Source organism: Pleurodeles waltl, chromosome 2_1 (assembly GCF_031143425.1).
Source record: "Pleurodeles waltl isolate 20211129_DDA chromosome 2_1, aPleWal1.hap1.20221129, whole genome shotgun sequence".
Classification (NCBI taxonomy): domain Eukaryota; kingdom Metazoa; phylum Chordata; class Amphibia; order Caudata; family Salamandridae; genus Pleurodeles; species Pleurodeles waltl.
In genome coordinates, this window is record NC_090438.1 from 32,335,905 (window position 1) to 32,363,044 (window position 27,140).

The following is a 27,140-nucleotide window of genomic DNA, read 5'->3' on the forward strand; positions in this document are numbered from 1 at the left end:
GTTCAAATCAAAGAAGTGCGGGTACTAAGTACCGGATAGCACCTGCCCATTTTAAGCACTGGTGAGGGTGCGCGCCTCACTGAGACCTCCTCGTTCTGATGATGTTGACGTCATTCTAAAAGACGGCGCGAGTCGTCGAAATCCTGACGCAATTCTATGATTAACCAATCACAAGGTCCCTGGCACGGCGCACATGCATCAAAATTGACCCCCGCGAGCTCATGTAGTCCCGGTGGCATGCCATTTCACTTAATGCTATCTCCTCGTAGCGTCTGGTACAGTTCTTCCGCCATCTTGAATCGGGGAAACAGCCTGGGAATGGTCCTAGCTTGTTGTAACCAGCCCTCTTGGATCGGTCTTGTTCGCTCAGGATAAAATGGCGGGTGCGATTACTGCCATCTTGAATAGGCAGCCGTGCCGATAGACTGAAATGGCGGAACGGGGCAGCCATTTTGGATCTTGTCACTTTACAGAAGGAAGAGTTCTGGCCAATGCGGCCACCGTAGAGCGGGAGCGGTCGTCTCACCAGTGCAACGGTATCTACCTCGAGAGGCAACGAGCCGCTGCTTTCTTCAGTGAGCGAATGCTGACATCAAAGGGTTGGTTCATCCATGAACTCAAAAGCACCGGGAGAATTGTAATATCAATCAGTGCTGGCTCTGGAGTTGTTTCCAATAGATTGTTTATGTAATAAATATACAACTTTGAGCATTGTTTGCACACTTTATGTTACAAATTTCCGACAAACTTCACTAATATACTTTCCTATTTAAAAATGACTGTCGATAAGAGGTTTGCTTACTCGCTTCAGTACTTTTCTTTTGGTTTCGCTGTCTTTACATCCTAAGCTACTCGCCATGAACAACAGCCATTTTGCTAGCCAAGGGTTTAGTGCGCGTGCGTTAACCCAGAGTAATTGCTGAGGCCATTTCCGAGTCAGGCATCCTTTTCAGAGGTATAGTGTGGTAAGAGTGGAAGTCGAAGTGAGACAAAAAAGTGCCTGATTTTAACATGAATGCCGCCGCGCGGATTGCGACGCGCAGGTGAGTTGTGTGGGTCGGCCTCTTGCAGTCCTTCGTCTGTGTCCATCTCGGAGAGCCTCCCGGCGGGCGGCGTCAAACTGGCCAGTCTCCGCCCCCGCAGCCGGCCAATCGCGTTGAGGTGACGGCGGAGGCTCCGCCCCGTGGTGGCAGCGGAGCGCCGCGAAAGAGGGTGAGATTTAAAGGGGCCGCGGCTCTGGCGGGACCGAGGGGGAGAGACGGGAGCGCGAGGCACGGGGCGCCGGAGCTGGGCGGCGGGAGCGCGCGGGCGGGACGCGGCCTGCAGCCGGGAGCGCCGCAGGTACCCGCTGTGTGGAGGAGGGGGGCGCACAGTGTGAGGGGAGGGGCCTAAGGCCTAGGGGTAGGGGAGCGTGGGGAGGGGCCTGCGAGTAGAGGCCTAGGGGCAGCGTGGGGGAGGGACCGGCGTGACCCTCTGCACACCGTGGGGGGGCATGGGGGCTCGAGGGGGGCACCTGTGCAGGGTGAGAGGCCCTGAAGGGAATGGGGAGAGAGGCCCAGGAGGGGAGCTGCAGGAGAGGCCTGGGATAGGGTGTGCATGCAGGGAGAGGCCTCGGAGGGGGAGGGGGCATGCCCCCCTCATGAGGAGACTCTGAGGCCTTGACCAGGACAGAGATCAAGGGTGCTGGGCTCAGGGTGGGGTCATGCCCCCCACCCTCCCAGGGGGGCTTGGATCATCCCTGCCATGCACGTGCACCCATGAGCAGGGGTGGCCTCGGGGAGCACCTGGGATCTCACCAAGGGTTGGGGAACCTGGTGACAGGTGCACAGTCCTTCTTGGTTTGGGGGCCGAGGGACCTTTCCTGATGGGGCTGCAGATGTGTCAGGAGGCAGGGGAGTGGGGCTCCTTGAAGAGGGAGCAGAGTGAGGGCCCATGAACCCCCAAGGGAGTAGTTTGTGCTCCTTAGAATGTGGGGGGGGGGGAGGGGGGGGCTGCACCTGTGGCCGCCAGAGTAGACCCCAGGGGGGCTACCTAAATCACATTTGGTTTGTATTGTTTATGTTGAAACTCTGCTGCCAATGAACTGTCATCCTATGTCCAGTACACTATGACATAATCATAAAGAGTCATGAGAAGTTAGAGCCTTAATGTATCTAGGCATTAGTCCTTTCAACTTGAAGGAGGATTTATAGTTATGGGAATAGTTATGGCCCTAGAAAGAAGGCAGGCATTGCAGGTGGTGCTCAAGAATATTTATTAAAGGCCGACCTATCTTGTCCGTTCTGCTGCACACCACACGTGTTTGTCAATGAAAATGTTTTGCTGTACTCATGGCTGTGTGACTAGATCAGGTGACACGGTGCATGTTTAGTCAAGATTTGCCCTACTGTGGGTTATTTGAAAATTTAAACCAATCTTTATTCTTATTTCGATTACAATATGACTAACCAACAAAACACAAATAAGATAAAATCACATATTACGTTTCTATAAAAATTGTACAGTCTGTTTATGCGACACATCAGTTGCTCATTAATTGGCCTATCTCAACTTTTAAGCTCTCAGATACCTATCAGTTTGCAAAGATGTCAAATTGGCAAATGCCACGAGAGGACTAATATCAGATTGACAGTTTTATAGTGACTCCATAATAACGTAATCCCAACACTCAATCTGGTGTTTTTTGTATACCATACAGGAAAAATATTTCATGGCCCCAGGTTCCTTCTGTTGATTGCAAGCAGGACACAGCTTACATTCATATTAAGTGACTGGCCACATCCTTGTAAAATATCCTAACTGAAGGCTTGCCAGTCTAAACTTCATATACAGAGTTCTAATTTATGAAGGGTTATATAGTCCATAAATTATTCATATTTATAGTTGCATTTCACAGATTTTTTTATTTTAAAAACGGCCTGTAGATTCTGAAGTCTGCTGTTTCTTTAGTGCTACATACTCAAACCTCTGCTTCACAGTCCCTTTAGCACTGGGTGAGATAGACAAGATGTTATGCTTAAAGTCGCTCAGCCAAGGTCTGCTAAAAGTGGTTTGACTACTGGGACTATATCTGCTCCTTTCCATGAATCTCGCACTGGGGTGCATGCTGCTACAGCATTTGATGACCTTTAGAATTAGTGTGGTTATCGTTGTGCACACTGTATTATTGACCCCATTAAGTGAGTGGAGGTAACATTAGTAATGAAGCACTGTATGTGGTATAAAACTGCTTCACATGTATAACAGGTAATAATATATGTTGGTGAACGTGATGAGTGTGAAGTGGAATATTGCCATGTCTCATACACTTAATACTTTTTTTTAATTATTAATCAGGTTTTGACATGTTGCATTATTGTCTGTGTGGTTATATGAAGGATTATATTGTGCCTAGAGTTGTGTGGAGAAGAAGCTGAATAGAAATTGTTCATGTCTTTAGTTATTTATAACATACATTTTTGTAATCACTATTTCTTTCTTCTTTTGTTTATAATTTTTTTTCTTTATATATTCAGTTTTAACGGATAGAAAATAACAAATTGTGTATATGTCCTGAAGAAGGTGTAAACTAAAAATTAATTCACCGAAACGTCTTCACAACATTTTTGTGGCATAATCTACCTGCCTTGGACAATTTCCTATAACTAATAGGAGTCATAAATGTACAGTGATCATTTTGGTGGTTGTGTACAATTTCAAAGACATGTTAAATTGTCTTATGTGATTTAATCTGTGGTCTATGTCCATTAGGGTGTATTGCCCAATATACATTCCTGGAATAATGAATGTTATTTTAAATAAAAGTGTATATTTTGTTTGACATTTGACACTCATTGATTTTGTATTTTTTTACTATTCGCAGACTTAATCTTATAGGTAAATATGTGATAGAGAAAAGTCTTAGAATTGCTTGTCTTGTCCTTTATAAGATAGTGCTATGATTTGAAGAGAGGCTATGTTTTGTTTGACATCATTATTTTGGAGGGAGCCTTACTAATATTGTCTGGAAATTGTTTTTTTAACAGTAATGCAGAGCCTTTTGTTACTTTTACTCAAAAACATAACGCACACTGGAAAGTAGAAGATGCACACATGAAAAGCTAACATTTTGGCTGCCATTCATCTGTTGGGGGCCACACTTTACGCAGTGGTGCGCAGAGTACAGCACAGGTGCTTGTGGACAAGAGTGATCTTTACATACGTAAGAGGGGGGGTAGGTTGGGTGATTACCTCCAAACTGTCCCTCTAGAGGAACAGAAAGCTCACCAGACATTAGAAACCAGGGACTGTTTTTCTTTCTGATAGTGGTTTGTATGCCAAGTGCACAAACCAGAGTCTGTGGTTAATTATGATACGATTGCACAGGATGTTGGTCATTAGGGAGCTTGAATGTTGTTGGTTTCAGGATTCTGTTTCTGAGAGTTTGGTGTTCTGCATTACAGATATGATGCTGTTCAACGGCGTGTTTTGGTCTGTGGTCAGCCTTTTTGTTGTTGGAGGTTATGAATGGGTTTTAATGGAGGACATGTACGCCAAATTTAACAGTTTCTCCAAAGTATATAAACGTGGCTTTCTAGTCAAACATCAGTCATTTGAAAAAAGATATATATATTTTTTTATGTCCTAAATACCATATGTTGTAGCTGTAGCACAGCCAGTGTTAAAAAGAGCAGTCTCTTAATCTAGGCATTAATGGTGAATTGCAAAATGCCATTTTCCAAGGTTTTGTGCGTGAAGTGTGGTACTTATTTTTCAATACTTGTGCATTGGGTTGGACCACAAACAAACCTTTTGGTGGTGTTGACTGTTCCACTGGATTTATTTATTGATACAGTTTCATAGCGCAGAGTTTGTGCAGGTATGTTTACAGGCATTACAAAGGCATAATAACCTACAAAACAAGCACAGGGAATGCCAATTGGCCTCTGCTAGCTAGGAGTTATTGGCTTTGCCGGTGTATTTTAGCCATGTTGTGCACCAGCGTGGTTGCTGTTAAACATAGCTAAAAGTTGTGTTGTAGGAGATGAGTATTGTTGTTGAGTAGCGTTGTGTGCCCTAGAATAGAGTGGCGTGGATGGAGCTATGTAAAGTGTTGTGACATAGAGTGGGGGGAGTGGAGTGGCATAGGGTAGAGTATCGTGGCATATAGTGGCGTGAAATAAAGTGTCATTGAGTGGAGTGGTGTAGGTAAGGGGAAGCATATGCTTGGTGTGGTAGCACAGTGCCAATACAGACAACATATTTTCAATTGAAAATACCATTACATTTGAGCATTAAAATTTTTACTGATAGAACTGTAGAGCACATAAATTATAACGTGTGAAAGTAGCATCATATTTGTTTTGATCGTATTAAAATATCTGTTTCCATCACACTTCAGATGTACAAACAAATGTGCTCCGTTTGTGCTGTGCCAATTCTGCTCTATTCTGAATCCTTTCCACAGCTCATATAAAGACATTTATATTTTGTTATGTGCTAGAAAAAAAAGCTTTTCCTTTCACACCCTCAGGTTGTCCTAGAAATCCCCTCAATTTTAAGACAGGGAAAGACAAGTAAACAGCAAGCTCCCTCAGAAGACTACACTGACATTTGATCTGTCTTTGAGTGCACAGCATATGTGACAAGATAAGAACAACATTTAAATATCTGTTTACAGAAAGCAAGCACTTGTGGAAGAATACATTAAACAGACTATGTTCCTTGAGATGGAAAAAGACATGCTGGACAGTGTAAAACAAATAAAATCCACAAATAGAAAGCAAGCAAATGTGAGTTACAAGCCACAAAGCCAGTGGCAAGCAGCGGGCTGAATGGATTCCCAGGGAAGCTTTCAAAATGTCCCCATGAGGTCTTTTTGCAACCATACAGCTGTGCTGTCCGGTAGGCTTCGACCTAAAAATGAGCAGACTTTAGCTATAAAGATTCCAAGAAAACATGAAAGAATTGTGTTTAACAAAATTAAAGTTCACATATCCAGTACCAATTAGAAAGAACGTTATCAATGAAGACGTCCTAGAGCCCCTGTAGCGATATCAGAGAAAGAACCATAAGTAATGATCAGATCACATGAAAAAATTGAGATGTGTGACTCTGCTATGACACAACAACACTGGAAGGAAAGAGCTTGAAGCTGCAAGAAGATTGTTTGAACAATGAGGGACATGCGAGAGGGATGTTTCTCTATGCAGGTGTGAAGCATGCAGTCAATTGAGAAGTCTTGAAGGGGTAGAACCTAAGGCCTCGGCAATGATTCTCTGGAAGAGCAACATTTTAACGTCCGTTTTCAATGCAAACAGCAAGGGGTATGTAAACTTGGTGGCAGAATTCCATATTCTGGTGGTGGAGAGATGTTTGTTCTGCCAGTAGTGCTATATTGGCATATTTAGCATGGGAAGAAATGGTACAACCTTCCAACAATTTCTGGTTGGACCCTGAATGGTTTTGTTGTTGGCTGTTATGAGAGATGTTTTCTCTGAGTAGTTTGGTATTGGTGGGGTTGTGTGCCACTAGTATCTTACTGATGGCTAGATAATGGCCAAGGATCCTCATGATGCTCTGTAATGATTACTTTCGCTTCAGCAGCTTGTATGAACTTGATGCCAGCAGTGGGTTACTTTGTCCTTGAGTTTCTTAGATGGGCAGTCTGCATGCAGTTGATAATATTTAATTGTTTCTGCGCTTTGTTTTGAAAGGTTCTCCTGTTTTGGTGGTCGGTGAAAATTGAGTTTCTCTGCTCCTCTGTGCTTTGTATGCCCCTTTGTGTAGATGTACCCTTGAACCATGAGCAACCTGTCACACGATTATTCATTACAAATATACAGTTTTCTTACTGTTGCTGTTCTGTCTCCACAGGTGTGTCCTTCATCTAATGGATTTAAGCAAGTCACCTGTCGCTTCGGCTCCATGTTCTGTCCCCGATAAACCATCTTGTGACACTCATAAAAAAGATATGGAGAAAGAAAAGGAGTCTTCGGAATCTGAAACTGGTTCCCCACAGCAGTCTGCAGTTCCTGACTCCGATCCGCCCAAGGAGGTGGCTGCAGAGAGCAAGTCCAGCTCACCTGGAGAAAACGCCAACTCTGCAGATGATGTTGAAAAAAGTCCACAGAATGCTTCAGACAAGCCAGTTGTTGAGGATGGTCCTGAAAAATGCAAGGACGATGCAACACTTAATGAAACAGGCAAGTCAGTGGCTAGCTCAAAAGCCTCTTCCAATAATGTAGAGCGTGGAACCTCCATCAAGACTTCAGCTGTGAGCAATAGTTACATGAGGGGGGCATCCATGTACAGGAAGACTCTGAAACCCAAAAAAGAGCGCAGTCCAAGTCCAGAAATTGATGCTGCATCAAAGAACCCAACTTTTGACACTGGAACTAGGAGAGGAGCTCCCATGTTCAGAAAGACGCTAAAACCCAAAAAAGAGCGTAGTCCAAGCCCAGAGATTGATGCTGCAGTAAAGTACCCATTTCTTGAGAACTTTACTACCAAAACTGAGCCAGTTAGCCCACCACCAGAAGAGAGGGTGGCACAGGAGCCATCAGCGGAGCAGGCGGACCCCCCACAACCTAGCCAAACTGTGGAAAAAAAGCCAAGGCAGAGGGGTCCGAGAAAGAGGCTATCGATAATGGGCAACAAGGTGCTACCGAAGGCTGAAGGAAAGCTCACACAGACTGAAACCTCTCACTTGCTGGGCTTTGGACAGCTCAAAACTGAGCCAGTAGATAATGGTGAGCCTGCTTCAACCACTGAATCCAACGTGGGAGAAACTGGCACACAGACCTCATCGGGTGAGTGTTTAAATCTTCCCATTTTTTTAAAACCTTGAAACACCTGTCATACTTAGTGCGCACACCTGCAGTCCTTAACTTATTACAGATCAGCCAGTCAGGGATGCTTAAGCATTGCTGGTGATGCGTACACTTCTCTGAAAGCTGGGTTTGTTCTGGCTGTGCAGTTGGTTACGGTGACAAGCAATCAGTGCACTGGGAAAAGTTGCATCTAATGCATAGGTCTGATCTGCGTATTATAAAAAGTGGCAACAAAGGTAACAGGCCAGCTTATTGTTTTGAGAAAAGCATTTGTAAAAGCCAGTAGGTTGTTAACTGGAGGTTATCATCATGTTGTTTCACAGTATGTCTTTAGGCTTTTTTGTTACATATAATTTCACATATTACTGTACCCCCTTCTACCCTGCCCCTCCAAACCCTGGAGGTTTTCACTGTGAGGATCGATATGCCCCATCGAGAGGAGTTGTATATTGTTTTGCAAACTGGATTTGTTTTCACAGTTAATTTAAATGCTAGGCATGATGGTTGCATGTTTAAAGGCTATAGGGTTTAGTGAATTAATTTGGAAAAGTAATGCCATATTCCAAAGTTTTCATCTGTTTATCACAAAATGTTATTGCAAAGCCTGTAGGCCTACCTTATGTACTGTGGAAGACATTTGTTAAAGTCAGCTGACCTCCAGTAGTTGCTTTGTGTTACAGTCTATAGATGGGTTTTTTGGTAATCACATCTCACAGGTTACTCCAGTAGGCAAGGGTTTTCATGTTGGTATCTTATTAAGTAAAACCCTGCAGGGTTTTCACTGTGATGATTCTTGATGTGCCCTGTTGCCAGGGGTTGTATATTGTTTTGCAAACTGGATTTTTCTACATAGTTGTAATTTTATCATTGTATATCATGGTTGTTGTTTTATATGCATTTGAATAAGCTTATATTGGTTATGGTGGCAGGCCAATGGTAAAAGTTACAGGCCTGATTGTTTGTTGTGAAAAGTTACAATAAAGATTATATGCCTGACCTATTTATTCTTTGAAGCATATTTGTAGGAAGTTGGCTCTGTATGCACTATTTCAAAGTAAGGAATAGTATGCACAGAGTCCAAGGGTTCCCCTTAGAGGTAAGATAGTGGCAAAAAGAGATAATACTAATGCTCTATTTTGTGGTAGTGTGGTCGAGCAGTAGGCTTATCCAAGGAGTAGTGTTAAGCATTTGTTGTACATACACATAGACAATAAATGAGGTACACACACTCAGAGACAAATCCAGCCAATAGGTTTTGTTACAGAAAAATATCTTTTCTTAGTTTATTTTAAGAACCACAGGTTCAAATTTTACATGTAATAGCTCATTTGAAAGGTATTGCAGGTAAGTACTCTAGGAACTTTGAATCATTACTTTAGCATGTACACTTTTTACATAAAACACAATAAGCTGTTTTAAAAGTGGACACTTAGTGCAATTTTCACAGTTCCTGGGGGAGGTAAGTTATTGTTAGTTTCAACAGGTAAGTAAGGCACTTACAGGGTTCAGTTCTTGGTCCGAGGTAGCCCACCGTTGGGGGTTCAGAGCAACCCCAAAGTTATCACACCAGCAGCTCAGGGCCGGTCAGGTGCAGAGGTCAAAGAGGTGCCCAAAACACATAGGCTATAATGGAGAGAAGGGGGTGCCCCGGTTCCAGTCTGCCAGCAGGTAAGTACCCGCGTCTTCGGAGGGCAGACCAGGGGGGTTTTGTAGGGCACCGGGGGGGGGACACAAAGTAGCACAGAAAGTACACCCTCAGCAGCGCGGGGGCGGCCGGGTGCAGTGTGCAAACACGCGTCGGGTTTCCTTCAGTTTTCAATGGGAGACCAAGGGGTCTCTTCAGCGATGCAGGCAGGCAAGGGGGGGGCTCCTCGGGGTAGCCACCACCTGGGCAAGGGAGAGGGCCTCCTAGGGGTCACTCCTGCACAGAAGTTCCGTTTCTTTAGGGGCTGGGGGCTGCGGGTGCAGGGTCTTTTCCAGCCGTCGGGAAATGGAGTTCAGACAGTCGCGGTCAGGGGGAGCCTGGGGATTCCCTCTGCAGGCGTCGCTGTGGGGGCCCAAGGGGGACAACTTTGGTTACTCACAGTCGTAGAGTCACCGGAGGGTCCTCCCTGAGTTGGTTGTTCTCCACCAGTCGAGTCGGGGTCGCCGGGTGCAGTGTTGCAAGTCTCACGCTTCTTGCGGGGAGTTGCAAGGGTCTTTAAATCTGCTCCTTGTAACAAAGTTGCAGTTCTTTTGGAGCAGTGCCGCTGTCCTCGGGAGTTTCTTGTCTTTTTTGAAGCAGGGCAGTCCTCAGAGGATTCAGAGGTCGCTGGTCCCTTGGAAAGCGTCGCTGGAGCAGGGTTCTTTGGAAGGCAGGAGACAGGCCGGTAAGTCTGGGGCCAAGGCAGTTGGTGTCTTCTGGTCTTCCTCTGCAGGGGTCTTTCAGCTCAGCAGTCCTTCTTCTTGTAGTTGCAGGAATCTAAATCTTTAGGTTCAGGGAAGCCCTTAAATACTAAATTTAAGGGCGTGTTTAGGTCTGGGGGGTTAGTAGCCAATGGCTACTAGCCCTGAGGGTGGGTACACCCTCTTTGTGCCTCCTCCCAAGGGGAGGGGGTCACATCCCTAATCCTATGGATTTCTAAAAGTTAGCCACCTCAGCTCAGGACACCTTAGGGACTGTCCTGACTGGCCAGTGACTCCTCCTTGTTGTTCTCATTATTTTCTCCGGCCTTGCCGCCAAAAGTGGGGGCCGTGGCCGGAGGGGGCGGGCAACTCCACTAGCTGGAGTGTCCTGCGGTGCTGTGACAAAGGGGTGAGCCTTTGAGGCTCACCGCCAGGTGTTACAGCTCCTGCCTGGGGGAGGTGTTAGCATCTCCACCCAGTGCAGGCTTTGTTACTGGCCTCAGAGTGACAAAGGCACTCTCCCCATGGGGCCAGCAACATGTCTCTAGTGTGGCAGGCTGCTGGAACCAGTCAGCCTACACAGATAGTCGGTTAAGTTTCAGGGGGCACCTCTAAGGTGCCCTCTGTGGTGTATTTTACAATAAAATGTACACTGGCATCAGTGTGCATTTATTGTGCTGAGAAGTTTGATACCAAACTTCCCAGTTTTCAGTGTAGCCATTATGGTGCTGTGGAGTTCGTGTAAAACAGACTCCCAGACCATATACTCTTATGGCTACCCTGCACTTACAATGTCTAAGGTTTTGCTTAGACACTGTAGGGGCACAGTGCTCATGCACTGGTGCCCTCACCTATGGTATAGTGCTACCCTGCACTTACAATGTCTAAGGTTTTGCTTAGACACTGTAGGGGCACAGTGCTCATGCACTGGTGCCCTCACCTATGGTATAGTGCACCCTGCCTTAGGACTGTAAGGCCTGCTAGAGGGGTGTCTTACCTATACTGCATAGGCAGTGAGAGGCTGGCATGGCACCCTGAGGGGAGTGCCATGTCGACTTACTCATTTTGTTCTCACTAGCACACACAAGCTGGTAAGCAGTGTGTCTGTGCTGAATGAGGGGCCTCTAGGGTGGCATAATACATGCTGCAGCCCTTAGAGGCCTTCCCTGGCATCAGGGCCCTTGGTACCAGGGGTACCAGTTACAAGGGACTTATCTGGGTGCCAGGGTGTGCCAATTGTGGAATCAAAAGTACAGGTTAGGGAAAGAACACTGGTGCTGGGGCCTGGTTAGCAGGCCTCAGCACACTTTCAATTCAAAACATAGCATCAGCAAAGGCAAAAAGTCAGGGGGTAACCATGCCAAGGAGGCATTTCCTTACAATATTCTAAAGTCACTGGGAATTTAAAGAGTGTTTACTGTTACTCTGTATTAAAGCCTAGAGATTGGTGTTTTGCTACATGAAACCTCATGGTTTATGGTGGTAGTCAAGAGTTTTGGTGTGGAATGCCCCCTTTGACAAACTGTGGAGGATAGAAAATTTGCACTGTGAGAATCCTCATCAAGCTACCTTAGGAGATATAGTATTTTGCTTATCCTGCTATAATTTTGTACACATTCATAATTTTATGACTGTGTGCCTGGTGATTGCTTGCTTTGTGATGAATTTTACACTTCATACTGGAAGCCTCAGTTGGTTATGGTGACAACCCAATAACAGCTAGAAGTCTGATTGACTCACTAGCAAAAGTTATACCAAATGCTGTAGGCTTGGACTATTCGTTATAACTTTTCATAACGAAGGCAATGGGACAGGCTAATTTATTGTGAAAAGCATTTGTCAAAGCCAGTAAACCTTTTAATAGTTCAATGTTGTTAAACTGTTACAGACTGTAGATGGATATTTTGTTACTTGTAATCTCAGAGATTATCGTAGAGGGCTGCTGTTTGAGTAGATAATCTAATTGAGTGGCTGCAAAAGCAGCACTCTCTGGCACGACGCGTGGTGCCGTTTGCTCTGTGTTTTCAGCAACGAAAGAGCTCTTGTCACTAAAAATCATCGCGAGCCGGGTGACATGCCTGTTTCTGCCTGATCACGAAACTCTTCAGTGTTTTAATGTGGCTCTGCAGAACTCCCCGAGTGAAATACTGCAAGTACTGACCCCCCACCCCCTCCCCTTAGTCTGACACCAATCGGTTTTGTAGAACCGTGGTTCTCATAGTAACCATTTTTACTGTTGGGTTTCACAGTACTGCTGAGGTTTCATTTATTGGTTTCCCAGTGCTGCTGAGGTTTCATTTATTGTTCCCTCCAGTAATATACCCAAATGTCTTATTTGTCTGGAATTATGGGCTGCTCCCAACATCCGCATTATCCATTTTCCTAGGCCACTGACTACTTGGACTGCTGTATCTGTCTGGTCTATTCTTTCCTTTCCCCCTAAGTATGGGGTTTGGATTTACCAATGCATGGTTTCGTTTGTGTTTTTTTTTGTTTTTGTATGGTAGGGAACCCCATTGTATGGAACATGAACCGTCCCAATCTTTTGGCAACTGTATGTATGCTATTTATCCACATAAAATACACTTGTTTTCCCAGGTACTTGGGATAGCACGATGAAGAGCTGTTGCTTACGTTAAAGTACTATTCACATTCACTATCTCCCACTTCTTCTCTTCCTTCGTCTACTAAACAGATACTACCCATTAATCCCCACCTTAATCCCAGAGGTACCTGGTCTAGAGGGGCTGTACCATTACATATTAATTCCAAATATTTGCTACAGTGTGTTGTATTTATTATCAAGGGTTCTTCTTAATTATTTCCTGACATTCCATTCTCTACAACCAGAAGGTAAGTAACCTGTTAATTGTATTCTGATAATATTTTTACCCTGGATGGTCTAATTATTCTCTGCTGTGCCTCAAAAGTAAGGGTGTTAAAAAAAAGACCAAAATAGAATGCACGATGCATTAAGTGGTACGGCATAAATAACGAATGAGCGCTCTTTATCACCTCAACAGACATCTGCATACATATCTAGCAGTCTGAAACATTAATTTCTTTATGGTATGCATTAATCATGTGCATTGCAATCTTCTCTCTATATATCACATGGTGATAGTGGTGCGAATCTGTTGCCAGGGCCACAGCTGTTACAAATGTAACTTCCTGATTACTGTAGCGGCCATCATTTCATATTGCTCAGTTGCAAGAAAAAGGGCCAAACCGAACAAAACAGAAACAAGCATAACAAGAGAAGGGACTTCAAATAGTCTCTCTGTGTCTCCATAATTGTATACCCTTGTGGTCAATACTGTTAAGTTCTGACAACACAACTTTGGATTTGTACCTCTATTTATCACATTCTTCAGTCACAAGGCTTCCAGAGGTTACCAGCACATGTGAGGCTCTGAGTCAAGTCTTAAGAGACTGTGGTTGGACTCAGAATATTGTCTTCTAGGCCTTGGGTGCAAGTTATATCTGGGCTTCTCAGAATGCACTGCTTGCAGTAGACTTGCTATGCGATCTGTCTGTTCTCGACACGTCAGTACAGGTGCTCCCTTCAGTTGGCTGGCATGTATCTATTATTTTCTTTTTGCCCCTGGCATTTCACAGCTGTGTTAGTAACCAGCAGCACCTTGGTAAGGCCCTTCCACCTCTGCTGAACATAGTTGTTGTGCTGGAAGTTCTTAGTAAACACTCCATCTCTGGGATGGAGACTGTGCCCCTTAGTTGTGGACGATGTGGGCAATGTGCCTTTTACCTGATTGTACGAGAGAACTAGGGTCCTCTATCTCCACCCCCCGGGGGCCTTACAAGCCTTCCTCATCTTCAAAAAAAGGATGACTGTGTTCACTGCTATTAGATTTCCTGAAAGATTTTATTCCAATCAGTACACATACGAGATATAAATTGAGTCATTCTAGAGCCTTTTGAAGCAGGTCCAAAGTGTCCTGGGAAAATGAACCATTGTCTTGTCTATCTGGCTGTCCCGTTGGCCGCTGCACTTGTTGATCAGCTCTGAAGGTATAACTATGGAAAACATAATATCAAGGTCTTTTCAGGTCATATCGCTTATTTAAGTACCTGTTCTCCCTTCGAATGCCTTGCACCAGGGATCTCTGGTAACTTAAGTCTTTAGTAAAAGTGTACATGGGGTATAAACATAAAGAAACTTCTCAGTTGCCGTCCTGGGACTTTCCTCATAGGAAGAACCTCACCAGGGATAGTCTAGGCTCTAGAACAGTTAGTGGGCCAGGAGTGTTTGCAGAAGACCAATCCCCAGAAAGTGACCAGCATAAGTATTTTTATTGTTTAGTTACTAAATACTGTACACATTGTAAGAAAAATATAAAATCATGTAAAATAAATTATTAAAGGTCCAAGCAAACAAGTATGTCTGAGGTTATGATTACATGATTAAAATAAGACATACGAGTTTCGGACCAATTCTAATTCTAGATGCTGAAAGGACCGAATGTTAAATAATTAACCACTCATTAAATCTCACAAATGTACTGCACCAGAAACATGTTAAAATATACATACTAAAAGCAGCTGTGTGTGCTCGACTACGGATAAAGGGGTAAATAGCTACCATAATTTTATTCGCATATTATTCTAACAACTAGCTCAACAGAATTTTGTGCAAATTTAAATATCCTGCTATGAAACTGCCAGTGCATAGGTTAAAAGTACTTACACATATAATGATCTGAGTAATACTACAGTGGACCTACTGCATATAGCATGAAATAACCAGCATAATTGCCTGCCATGATCCTGTTGTGATATCAATACAGCAGCATAACCAGGCTGAAATGTGCAAAACGGAATAGCTGCCCAACTATAAACTGCATGTGCTTAAATTCGAAATTGCTTGCACGTGTAAAAGCAGAAAGCTAAGTAATTTTGTGTTTAGTCGAGGATTAGCTAGGTTGAGGCTTCTTCTAATTGCTCCACCCTGCACGTTCTAATACCACAGACTCTAAGGCCTTTTTTTATTAACCAGCGTTACCCGGGGTATATTCAAGTGGGGACAGTTGCAGATCAGATGTATAAAGTCCTCTTGCTTGTGACTGCAAAGTCTGCATGAGACGTGACCACTGTATCTCCATGATGGGTGATCAGTTAATGTTGGAAGGTGACCAAACCGAATAAACATCAGTTTTCTTTTCATCTATGCCGGGAAGGTCATGGTCAAATACTCTGCTGGTTTCAAGCTCTTATAATATTTGAGGACCATCCATGCATGCGAACGGCTGCTAAGCGTATTTATATCCACCTTCAGAGAATGTTGTCTTGTGGCTTTTTTCAATAGTTTCCTAAAGGAAGCAAAAGGCAATTGCATGTCCTATAGCTCTGCTGCATTTACTTCCAGTAGTGCCTTTAGGAGATAGTGACCGACCATACTGTACTGCTAAATTTAGACTGGTCTTTAAATTAAAACAAAATAAAGCAGCTTTTTATGTATTTTTTTGCATTCTCCCCAGATTTTCATTGATCAGTCTGAATACCAGTGGTCCCTTGGGGATGGGGATTTGCTATAGCCCAACACCCAGGACATATAGTTTGGGGTCATGGGCTGCACTTTTTCATGTTTATTTTGTCCCTGGGACAAGTAGGCCCAACCCCCTGTATCACAAACCCTTTGGTTGCCAGTTTACTGTACCAGATTATGGATCTGGAAGTGCGCTGTCTGCAGTCCAGGTAATATTTGTGTCCAGTTCGAACTTGTATTTATGATTCAATAACGCAAAGCCCTTAATATTAGGATGTGCGCTCTAAGGAAATGTTGTTAGCTCAGACTGCACTGCTGACAGAGGCTCCAGCATAGCAATGTGTACACAAGTTTGCAAAGTTCATCCCTATGGGGCTATGTATAATTCTCCCAGAATGCTGTCTGATAAGATGCAAATATTTGTAGAAGCTTGAAAGCAAGGTTGATTCTTTGCTTTCAAAATACATTGTTAACAAAAAATGCAACTAAGAAAAAAAAAAGTCTGCCAAAAAAACCTTGTGAAATGTCAAATACCATTTCTAGTAAAGTGTTGATGCATACTAGTATTTCTAAAACATATTCCTAATGGCAAATCAGTGTTGTCAGTTTCACAAGATTATCAAAATAAACAAGGATTCGCAAAGCTAATAGGTCTGATATTGGTGGTTAGCCTTTTGGTTTTGTCTGTACGTGTCTTGTTTTGGCATATTTCGTGCAAAATTTAGTTGTGGGAGCTGTTGGGCCTTCACCATAATAACAAACATTGGAAAAAAAGCGAAAATATTTTTTGGTCTTAACCGCTTCTGTGCCGGGGACGTAATTGTTAACGTCCACCGGCACAGTGCTCCTATGCCGAGGACGTAACCATTACGTCTTCGGACATGAGCTCAGGGGGAGCGCTAGTGCTCATCAGAGGCCACCTCTCCATTGTGCTTGAAGCTCAGCTTCCAGCGTGATCGGAAGAGAAATGCAAAGCATTTCTCTCTCGATCATGTGAGGGGGGCCTGAGAGGCTTCGAAGGGAAGGAAAGGAATTTCCTTCCCTTTGAAGTCTTTCAGAGCATTTCAGAAGCTGGATTGTGAAGCGATCCGGCTCCTGAAATGCCCACTAGACACCAGGGATTTTTCTCCAAATGGAAACTGGCATAAGGGGAGCAACCCCTTGGGCAAGGTTTGCTCCCCATGGGGGCAATTTTTTCAAGGCCTTTTCTGCCCCCTGGGGGCAGATCGGCCTAATGTTTAGACACCAGGCATCTTTTCTTTTTTTAAGGGGTGGGGAGCAACCCCTTAGGCAAGGGTTGCTCCACTGGGGGGGGGAATTATATTTAGGACATTTCTGTCCCACTCTGGGGTAGAGCGGGCTATTTTCATTAGGCCAATCTTTTTTTTTTTTATACTTGCGCATAAGGGGAGCGGCCCCTTGGGCAAGGGCCGCTCACCAGGGGGGGGCACAATATTTTTAGGCCTTTTATGCCCCCCCCACCTGGGGCAAATTGACCTATAATTAGGCCGATTCCCCCCCCCCCCCAGAAACCCCTAGACACCAGGTAAATCTTTTTGTTTGTTTACTTTTTGTTTTTTTTATATATGGGGAGTGACCCCTTAGGCAAGGGTTGCTCCACTGGGGGGCAAATTGTATTTATCTGGGCCATTTGGGGGCAGATCAGCCTATTTATATTAGGCCAATCTGCCCACCACTAGACACCAGGGATCTTTATTTCTTTGTGCCAGTTTCACGCAAGGGAAGCGGCCCCCTTAGGCAAGGGTCGCTCCCCTTTTGGGGGGGGGGGTTGGAGGAATTTATTTTAGGCCATTTCTGCTCCCCCTGGGGGCCTATTTCTATTAGGCTGATCTGACCCCGGGTGGGGGGGGGCGGAAACCACATAGGGCACCAGGGATTTGTGTGTGTGTTTTTGTTTGGGGGGGGCAGTTCTGCCCATCAGTGGGAAGATGGGGCAGTTACCCCTGATCCACACCCTGGAAAGGGGGTGGGGGACATAAAGTCTACTAGATGCTAGGGAATTGAAAAAAAAATAGGAGGGTGGTGGCTACCAACTAGTATGGGACTGGTTATGCCCCCACTCCACCTGAAGGGGGTAACAGTCTTTCAGCTCTCCCCTGCACACTAAAACATCTTATCCCATGGCAAGTATTTTAGGGCATTTGATTATTTTGGGTTTTGGTTTTACATTTGGGCCATGAGAGCTTGGCTACCTCTCAAAATAGTCCCACTTTGAATGGTGAGGGCAGCACTTTTTGGACTTTGCGACACTGCCATGTAGACACATCTGAAAACTAAACATCTGGGTGATTCCAGAGTGGTGTGCTTCATATACACCCCACATCATTTTCTTACCCACAGTGCCCTGCAAACTTCCAACTTTGCTGGAAATCACACATTTTCCCCACATTTTTTTGATGAAACCTTCCGGAATCTGCAGGAATCCACAAAATTCCTACTCCCGGCATTGTCTCATCTATACCGATAAAAATTCTGCTCCACTTGTCAGCCTAAAAATGATTTTTTTTTTTTCAAACTGCCCTTTTGGACCTGCTTTGGTTCCCCCTCAATTTGACATGTTTTTGGCTCTTCCCTGTCACAAGCACTTGCCCCACCTACACAAGTGAGGTATCATTTTTACCGGGAGACTGATGGAAACATTGGGTGGTAGGAAATTTGTTCTGGTGCTTTGATCCCCCCCACAGAAATGTGAGAAAAACGTGATTTTTTTTTTTTTAAGCTAGATTTGAGGTTTGCTGAGTATTCTGGGTAAAAAAACATTGGAGGATTAACACAAGTCACACCTCCCTGGACTCTCCCGGGTGTCTAGTTTTCAGAAATGTCGGGAATGGGAGGTTTCCCTAGATGGCTGCTGAGCCTAGGACTAAAAACGCAGGTGCCGCCCCCGCAAAAACAGGTAGTTTTGTATTTGATAGTTTTGATGTGTCCAGATAGTGGTTTGGGACGTTTCCTTTCGTGGGCAGTAGGCCTACCCACAAAAGTGAGTTACCATTTTTATTGGGTGTCTTGGGGGAGCACTAGGTGGAAGGAAATTTGTTGCTCCTCTCAGATTCCAGAACTTTCTGTCACCGAAATGTGAGGAAAACATGTTTTTTTTTTTTTGGGCCAAATTTTGAGGTTTGCAAAGGATTCTGGGTAACAGAACCTGGTTAGAGCCCCACAAGTCAACACATCTTGGATTCCCCTAGGTGTCTTGTTTTCCAAAATGCGCAGGTTTGGTAGTATTCAATAGGTGCCGGCTGAGCTAGAGGCCAAAATCTAAAGCTTTGCAAAAAACATGCCAGATTTCAACGTAAAAATGTGATGTGTCCACATTGTGTTTTGGGGCATTCCCTGTCGCGTGCGCTAGGCCTACCCACACAAGTGAGGTACCATTTTTATCGGGAGACGTGGGGGAACACAGAATAGCAGAACAATTGTTATTGCCCCTTGTCTTTCTCTACATTTATCCCTTCCAAATGTAAGACAGTGTGTTTAAAAAAAAAAAAAAAAAAAAAAAAATGTCTATTTGAGAAATGGCATGTAATTCACATGCTAGTATGGGCACCCTGGAATGCGGAGATGGGCAAATAACCACTGCTTCTCAACACCTTATCTTGTGCCCATTTTGGAAATACAAAGGTTTTCTTGATACCTATTTTTCATTCTTTATATTTCGTCAAATGAATTGCTGTATACCCGGTATACAATGAAAACCCGTTGCAAGGTGCATCTCCTTTGTTTGCTCTGGGTACCTAGAGTTCTTGATGAACCTACAAGCCCTATATATCCCCGTAACCAGAACAGTCCAGCAGATGTAACGTATTGCTTTAAAAAAATCTGACATTGCCGGAAAAAGTAAAACGTGGAGAAAAATGGCTGTTTTTTTCACCTCAATTTCAATATTCTTTTATTTCAGCTTTTATTTTCTGTAGGAAACACTTGTATGATCTACACAAATTACCCCTTGCTGAATTCAGCATTTTGTCTACTTTCAGAAATGTTTACCTTTCTGGGATCCAGCATTGGTTTCACACCCATTTCTGTCACTAACTGGAAGGAGGCTGAAAGCACAAAAAATAGTAACAATGGGGTATGTCCCAGTAAAATGCCACAATTGTGTTGAAAAATTGGGTTTTCTAATTAAAGCCTGCCAGTTCCTGAAAGCTGGGAAGATGGTGATTTTAACACCGCAAACCCTTTGTTGATGCCATTGTCAGGGAGAAAACCACAAGCCTTTTTCTGCAAGCGCCCTCCCCCGTCACCCCGCCCCCCCCACCACTTTTTTTTTTTAAAAACTTTTTTGCTGTAATTTGGCACATTGTTTGGTCTCCAGGGGAACCCTCAAAGTCTGGGTCCCTCTAGAATCCCTAGGATGTTGGAAAAAAGGACGCAAATTTGGCATGGGTAGCTTATGTGGAGAAAAAGTTATGAAGTCCTAAGCGCAAACTGCCCCAAATAGCCAAAAAAAGACTCCGCACAGGAGGGGAAAAGGCCTGGCAGCAAAGGGGTTAAAAAGCACACATTGCCATAGTAGTTCCTGGCACTGAACTACTTTGTGTGCTGATAGCATCCTGCTGTTTCACAAGAAGCATGTCACTCACATTGAAGGCAGCCAACATATAATTTAATAAAAATAAAAGGTCTTGGTTAACGCCAGACCTAATTAGGGACCCAATTCTTAAAGAAAGTCACAGAGTGCAGATTTATGGCTTTAGTCGTTTCACAAGAATTTACAGAAGTAAGGCAGGAAATCGTACTCCTAGAAAATATTTGTGGACCGCATTTTATCATGAGCCAATATGCTTGTGTAGATTTGTTCATGTGAAAATCTGTTGAGCGTTTACAAGTTTAATTTCACTTTTTTCCTCCAAGCCTGGAAGAAGTTTTACTTCTGCCCTTCCCTTTTCAGGAGCACATTTCTAACATTTCTCAGTAGCTGGTGAAACCCCCTCATGCAAGGTTGTAGGTTTGCGCACACTCAAACCCTGGAACTAATGGTTATTGCTACTTCCGGCCTCCGTATGTAGATCTGCAGAAAGATGGCAAAGGGAGGAAATAGCAAGTATTCAAACCTGATGATGATATGAACCTTGGCATATGCAGAGAGGCTATTACCAGAGCTCGTATATAATGAGATTGCTGCCATAATTTGTTGCGGCAGTAAGTGGCACCGAAGGGACAAGTGGATTTTTTTTTTTTACAGGACAAGTAGATTTGTCAAGCAACCTGTTCCACAGACAAGTAGATAGTTAATTCAATTCCACACCTCTGTACCTGTGCAGGTGATGCATTTTGGAGGAGCTGAAAGACCTTGTAGGCGAAAGCCTGAAGTTTGTTCAGTAAGACAGCATCTTTCCGTTGTAAGGCAATACTTGCATAGGACAGTGCGGGCAACATTTTTGCGGCCGTTCTGTTTAGCAATGGTTTGAATGAAAGTCCTTCCAGCTTATTTGCTAGTGTGTGGTAGGCCTTAACCAGGCCTTGGCCCGTTTTTAACAGATACTGTTTCTGAAAATTAAGTCTGCTGTCAATATAAATGCCCAGGTATTTGTAAGATTTAACCACCTCCGATTGACCATCCAACTAGATTTTAAGAGAGCCCGCCTTCCGACCTGCTGATATGGTTTTCAGTTTTGTCGCATTTGTTTCCAATTTATTTTAGCATAATTCCTTAACTTGTTAAACGATCTTTGAAGGCCCACCTTTGTTAGGCTCATCAACACCACGTCCTCTGCATAAGCAAGGTGCGTCAGTTGGAGGGAACACAGACGTGGGGGATGTGAGTTGACTTGATCTAATTTCAGTGTTAAGTCTGCCATGAATAAAGAGGTGGGGAGCCAGATCACACCCCTGCTTCAAACCCTTAGTTATTGGAATCTTCCTGGATATACGTGTACCATCACCCAATTTTACGTGGACCTGGGTATCTGCTCTATTCCTTGCAGTACTCTCTCTGAACCATTACACCATTGCAGTTTTCTCGATAGGATCCCCTGATCAACATGGTCAAATACTTCTCTTAAATGAACAAAATATAAATTTAGTTCCCGATGTTTTCTTTAGCATTTATCCGCTAATAATAAAATGGCTAGTACATCAGTAGTCGTACCTAGGCCTTTCCAGAAACTGGTCTGATTCAGTGGAATGAGGTGATTTGTTGGACCACGCTGTAAGATCTTCAAGGAGGAGTGATGCCGTAGTACTTTGCTTCTGCATCTAGTAGAGCAGTTAACCTAGAACTGCCTGGATTTGTTTGGTCTCCTCCCATAAATATTGGGTAGATGATAGACCCACGCCAGCTAGCAAGAATGTCACCAGCCAGTTCCACTTAGTTAAACAGAATCGACAGCAGGCGGACCCAGTATTCAGGATCGTATTTGAAGATGGCCTGCGGAATGCCATTAGGGCTGGGGTCACCATCTCTCCTAGTTATTACTGCACCGATTCTCGATTGTTTCATGGGAGTACGCAATATGATTGCAATAATTGGTTTGCCATCTTACGTAGGCCTGGTAAAGAAACTGAGGACCATCTCAGGTGCTTTAAATTTACAAAAGTTATTGTTCCTGCTCTCCTTGGGCTATTGCATGTTGCAGAGGACTTAGCCTTACTGTTATCTATTGTTGGCTGTGATCACTGGCTGTTGTGAAATTGATTGAGTAGTTCACTAGTTGGGGGAACAACGTAAGTGATTATTGTATAATCTAATATGTATTGTGAGTGAGGCCTATAGTAAGTATATTTTGGAGGCGTGTTGTCAGTTCTGCCTTTGGCCCTCAAACCAAGATGCTCCAGAGCTGTAACAAGAGTTCAGCCATGGTCATCCATTCACTTAAAAGGCAGATTGTACTGTGGCATCACATTCCAAATGGTGTTTACTGATGTTAGGCTTTCATCTTGGTCTCGATTTTTATATATATATATATATATTTGGCATCGATATCTCCGGTTAGTATGATGTCACGTGTGGTCTGCTAATCTCATATGTGTTTGTGTTGAGATTATAAATTTATTTAGAGCTTGTTTTTTGTTTGCGCCTGGACAGATTCCACAGCAGAACTGGGTTTAAATTGTTTCTGTGCCTTTGAAGCAACTTCATTAGTTGTAGTCCTAGATCTGGGGATTGAAGTTGCACAGAGGTAGCATTTAATGCTGTGGATAGATAAGCAGCTAACTTGCCCTTTACTCTCCCAAAGTTCTCATTTCTCTCTTCTTTGACAAAGTGATGGACGTAACTGTCTAGTGGTAATTTCTCTGCTGCCCGTGTTTCCTGTAGTGCTATGATGTTTGAAACTGTTCCCAGTCCTGAGGGGATTTACCCTCTTGCAGCAATGGTTTGGCCCCTGCCATATTCCATGAGAGAGTATGTACATCTGATTATTTACTTTTTTTTTTTTTTTTTCATTCCCACAACCTCCTCTTGTAAATCCCCAGAAAGTGAGTTGTCTAAAGCCACCTGACTAACATATTTGATTTTGCATCTTAAGCCTATTTTTCCTTTTGTTGGTTTTTACCTTCCTTTATCTCTTGTTCCCATTTGTCCGCCTGATCCCCACATTCCTGTATCTTTGGATACAATTCATCCATCCACCTCCTAGCTTCTTCCCTATCCCATTCTCCTTCACCCAGCTTCACAATGTTGTTTGTTAATATAGTGTCCCATGGTGCTACTAATTATTCCTTATCACCGGGGTCCCACTGAGAAAAAAGAAAGTAGTAGCGGTATGTGCCCGATATCCAAGTTTCCCATCTCGTGCACCATTGCATTCATTGCGTTTTCGTCCAAAGCAACTAGTACTGAAACATCTCTACTTTGTAACAAACGGCGGGCTAACTCCTTCCATCTCTGAATCTCTTGGTGTTGCTCTTTGTCCTGTGCTACTTGCCTTCTTTTTGATCCGACCTTTAACTTTCTACGTTTTCATGACATTGTCTGTCCCTTCATAACCTGCTTCGGTGTCACTGTAGGGGGGATGCCTTCTATTCACAAATTCCTCCATTATTGGATCTGCCTCTTCCTCCTGCAGTGGCACTGAACGCTGTGCCACAAAAGCCTTACTTTCTGCCAAAGTGTCTTGGCACCAGTATTCCTTTCTCACCTGCATACTCTTGGCCTGTCTAAATTCCTAAGACTCCTGTTTGTGTTATGTACTATCCCCTTCATCTGTTCCGCACACTTCAGTTGTCTGGCACACATCAGCTGTTTATTCAAGCATTCAAACTGTGCCAGTCTGTTCTTCTTTTTCCGGACCATTTTCAGCATGCAGTGCCGTAAATGCTGGTTTTTTGCTAAGTCAAAGGTTCTCTCCAGAGGTAATAGTAGATAAATATTGCCCTTGGTATGCTCATGCCATTTATTAAAAAAATAAACTTGTTGATATAGAAACCTTTGTCATTATTTCATGTACTAGACTCTTCAGGTGGCAGAGGCTGACTCTGGTCTGGGCTGGAGAACCTTTGAGTCGCAAAGGCTGACTCGGGTATAACCGATTACATTTGCTGAATCCTTGACCCATTGCTAAAATTTACCCTAGGCACTCTAAAAATCCTAACAAATGCTGGGAACTTCAAATATTCTACCATGGAGGACCCATCCGCCTCAATTGAGGAATAACCAGCTTTGCCAGGGGAAAAAATCCTGTTTGTTTCCCTTATCAGAGCCTCTCTGACTCCTTTATCTCGTTTGCCATCCTTACCCAATGACTGACTTGACTCTCAATAATTCTTTGGAATGAAGCATGGTCACTCACCTTGTCAGGGTTGCTCAGCTGCTCCCCTACAGGTGCTGACTCAGGTAACCAGTCCAGTTGTTGAGGTGTACACTTTGGGATTTGCACCAGTGGCCCCTTCACCGCAGTTTTGAGAACCGACTGGAGGGGCCCTTGTTCATCCCTGTGCGGGACACCAAGAGTTGAAGCAGAAATTAAGAAGTCCTTAAATAGCGGTGGAGTCAGTCATGGGGCATCTCTGATATCATTTATTCTGCTTCCACTGTTGCAGGGGAGTCGCTGAGAATTTGCCAGAGAGTCTGCTTCAGCTTACAAATCATTTATATTCATTTGTAGTCACATACAAAATAGAGAAAAAAATGATCTGAACAGAAAAATTATCTCAAAACACAAAGGTCCATGAGATGCAGCTGTAGCAGGAATATTTCAGATAGCTTGCCATTTATCATTAGCAACAGTTGATTGGTTTCCTTCCTTTCGCACAATGTCTGATTACACATTAAATAAACTATTATTCACAGACCTTGACAAGTCAATGGGGAGTTTGAAGTATTTATAATTAATCTTATGAGAACATCTGTGCAGTGTTGGCTTCCTTAACCTCTTAAGTGCGGGCGTCGGCCACTAGCCGACGCCCACACACCCTCCCTGGTGCGGGTCACGACCAGTGGCCGACACCAGGAAGGGCATTAATAATTCCTCGGGTGCGTTGCACCCGAGGATTTTTTTTTTTTTTTTTTTTTTTTTTTACTCCCCCCGGGAGACACGGAAGCTACCGCGTCTCCACCCGCCCCTTCGCGGCGCGCTGACGTTGCAAAGGTGTTTTCCCCATGAAAGCAGGAACCAGCCTTGCGGCCGCTTCCTGCTTTCATGGGGAAAACGGCCTTTTACACGTTCGGGAAGGCCTCGTAAGAAAGGGGAGACACTCCCCTTTCTTACGAGGCCTTCCTGAAAGTGTTTCCTGGCCCCCGGTCGCAGCTGTGCACAGCTACGATCGGGGGCCAGGAAACCCCACTAGACACCAGGGATTTCACTTTTGGGGGGCGGCCCCCCCCCCGGCATAATTTTCTTTAAAAAAAAAAAGGTAGGTGCCCCCTGGGGGGGAGTGGGGGGGGGGGGGCGCGATCGAAACCCCCCCCCCCCAGGGGATTTTTTTTTTCTTTTAAAAATAAAAAAATAAAAAAATAAAATGAAATGACAGGGGGTCGCCTGTGGGCAGGGTGACCCCCTGTGGGGGCAATTTTTTTTTTATATGTTGTAGGGTTTCCCTGGGGGCCATTTTGGCCCCCAAGGAAACCATACAACAACTAAAAAAAAAATATATGTATATCTATGTAGATAGATATATCTAGGTACATGGATATATCTATAGATATATATATATATATAGATCTGTATCAAAGAGATTTATAAAGCGCGCTACTCACCTGTGAGGGTCTCAAGGCGCTGGGGGGGGGGGGGGGGGGGGGGAGGGAAAGGGGCTAGGAGGTTCACTGTTCAAAAAGCCAGGTTTTGAGGCCCTTCCTGAAAAGAAGTAGGTTTTGGGTCTTGCGAATGTGGGTTGTGAGTGCGTTCCATGTTTTGGGTGCAATGTAGGAGAAGGATCTGCCCCCGGTGGTGGTGTGTTTGATGCGGGGGACAGAGGCGAGAGAGAGGTCAGCTGAACAGACGTTTCGTGTGGGGGTGTGGAAGGTGACTCTCGTTGAGGTAGGCAGGGCCTGTGTTGTGGAGTGATTTGTGTGCGAGGATGAGGATCTTGAAGGTGATCCTTTTGTCAATGGGGAGCCAGTGGAGGGATTTGAGGTGTGGAGAGATGTGTTCGTGTCGGCGGAGGTCGAGGATGAGTCGTGCTGCTGAGTTCTGGATGCGTGTAGTTTGCACTTGAGTTTTAGAGTGGTGCCGGCGTAGAGGGCGTTTCTGTAACCAAGCCTGCTGCTGATGAGTGCGTGAGTGACAGTTTTTCTGGTCTCTGGGGATCCATTTGAATGTTTTTCAGTATACGGAGTTTGTTGAAGCATGAGGAGGTAAGAGCGTTGATTTGTTGGGTCATAGAGAGGGAGGAGTCTAGGATGATGCTGAGGTTGCGTGCGTAGTTGGCGGGGGTGGGTGCAGGGCCTAGCGTGGTGGGCCACCATGGGGGGTCCCAGGTTTTTTTGGTGAGGGCCAAAGAGGATTATTTCGGTTTTGCTTGAGTTGAGTTTGGCTGTCATATATACATCACTTTTGTCAATATGTGTGTGGTTTCCCTGGGGGGGAAAAGGGTCCGACTTGTCTAGTGGCAGTTTTAGTGCCATAAAGAAGCGCAGAAGGTTTATATGCCTACTGCAAAGAGCTTGGTGAGTTTTGTCAATATGTGTGTGGTTTCCCTGGGGGGGAAAAGGGTCCGACTTGTCTAGTGGCAGTTTTAGTGCCATAAAGAAGCGCAGAAGGTTTATATGCCTACTGCAAAGAGCACATCTGTATTTTATGTAAATAGCTGAATACATTAGTAAAGTCTATGGAGAGATGAAGGGCACTTTTGCTGGGTGGTAATGAGGGAATCCGAGGAGGAGGGAGTGGGAGCACCAATAATGATTGTTGGACTGGGCGCAGGAGGTGCTAAAGACTGTGACGAATGGTATGTGACAAGGTGTTTTTTTAGTGTCTTGAATGTACGTGCTGATTGAGGGAAGAAGCGCAGGTAAGGTGGCCTCTACTGTTGCACGTATC

The 27,140-nt window shown here is 44.4% G+C and overlaps 1 protein-coding gene across 5 annotated transcripts in view; it reads left to right on the forward strand.

The window, feature by feature from the left end:
- The first annotated feature begins 405 nt into the window (after positions 1–405).
- The window catches only part of ZMYM3 (zinc finger MYM-type containing 3), a 451,376-nt gene continuing 424,641 nt past the window's right edge, over positions 406–27,140 (forward strand). For 2 of the 5 annotated variants that reach the window (XM_069209204.1, XM_069209208.1), the window contains exons 1-2: positions 6,171–6,305; positions 6,856–7,790. In XM_069209204.1, coding sequence (XP_069065305.1) covers positions 6,250–6,305; positions 6,856–7,790 — 991 coding nt within the window. In that variant the 5' untranslated portion in view covers positions 6,171–6,249. Of the gene's footprint in view, positions 600–1,109; positions 1,213–6,170; positions 6,306–6,855; positions 7,791–27,140 lie in introns of those variants that run through there. The other 3 variants (XM_069209214.1, XM_069209211.1, XM_069209219.1) reach the window with 3 other exon arrangements.